The sequence below is a fragment of the Pteropus alecto genome, unplaced genomic scaffold (assembly GCF_000325575.1).
Source record: "Pteropus alecto unplaced genomic scaffold, ASM32557v1 C17622760, whole genome shotgun sequence".
NCBI lineage: Eukaryota > Metazoa > Chordata > Mammalia > Chiroptera > Pteropodidae > Pteropus > Pteropus alecto.
This window is the reverse complement of record NW_006485031.1, coordinates 1-560: the sequence shown is the minus strand read 5'-3', so window position 1 is coordinate 560 and position 560 is coordinate 1. Positions and strand designations below refer to the sequence as shown.

Sequence of the window (560 nt, the reverse complement as noted above, 5' to 3'; positions counted from 1 at the left end):
TTCTTCACCACCTACATCATCATCTCCTTCCTCATTGTGGTCAACATGTACATCGCAGTGATTCTGGAGAACTTCAATGTGGCCACAGAGGAGAGCACTGAGCCTCTGAATGAGGATGACTTTGACATGTTCTATGAGACTTGGGAGAAGTTCGACCCCGAGGCCACCCAGTTTATTACCTTTTCTGCCCTCTCAGACTTTGCAGATACCCTCTCTGGCCCTCTGCGAATCCCAAAACCCAATCGGAATATATTAATCCAGATGGACCTGCCTTTGGTCCCTGGCGATAAGATCCATTGTTTGGACATTCTTTTTGCCTTCACCAAGAATGTTCTGGGAGAATCTGGGGAGCTGGATTCTCTGAAGGCAAATATGGAGGAGAAGTTTATGGCAACTAATCTTTCAAAAGCATCCTATGAACCAATAGCCACTACCCTCCGGTGGAAGCAAGAAGACATTTCAGCCACTATCATTCAAAAGGCCTATCGGAGCTATGTGCTACACCGCTCTAAGACAATTTTCAATCCTCCAGGTGTGCTCAGGGATGAGGAGGAGGCTGT

At 47.0% G+C, this 560-nt stretch overlaps 1 protein-coding gene across 1 annotated transcript; it reads left to right on the top strand.

Moving 5' to 3' along the window:
* Nucleotides 1–3: 3 nt before the first annotated feature.
* Nucleotides 4–555, top strand: LOC107196618 (sodium channel protein type 10 subunit alpha-like; the record flags this gene model as incomplete). Its single annotated transcript, XM_015599421.1, has 1 exon — nucleotides 4–555. A coding segment is annotated over one exon (552 nt), but the record flags the coding sequence as incomplete, so codon positions are not given.
* Between the last annotated feature and the right edge of the window lie 5 nt (nucleotides 556–560).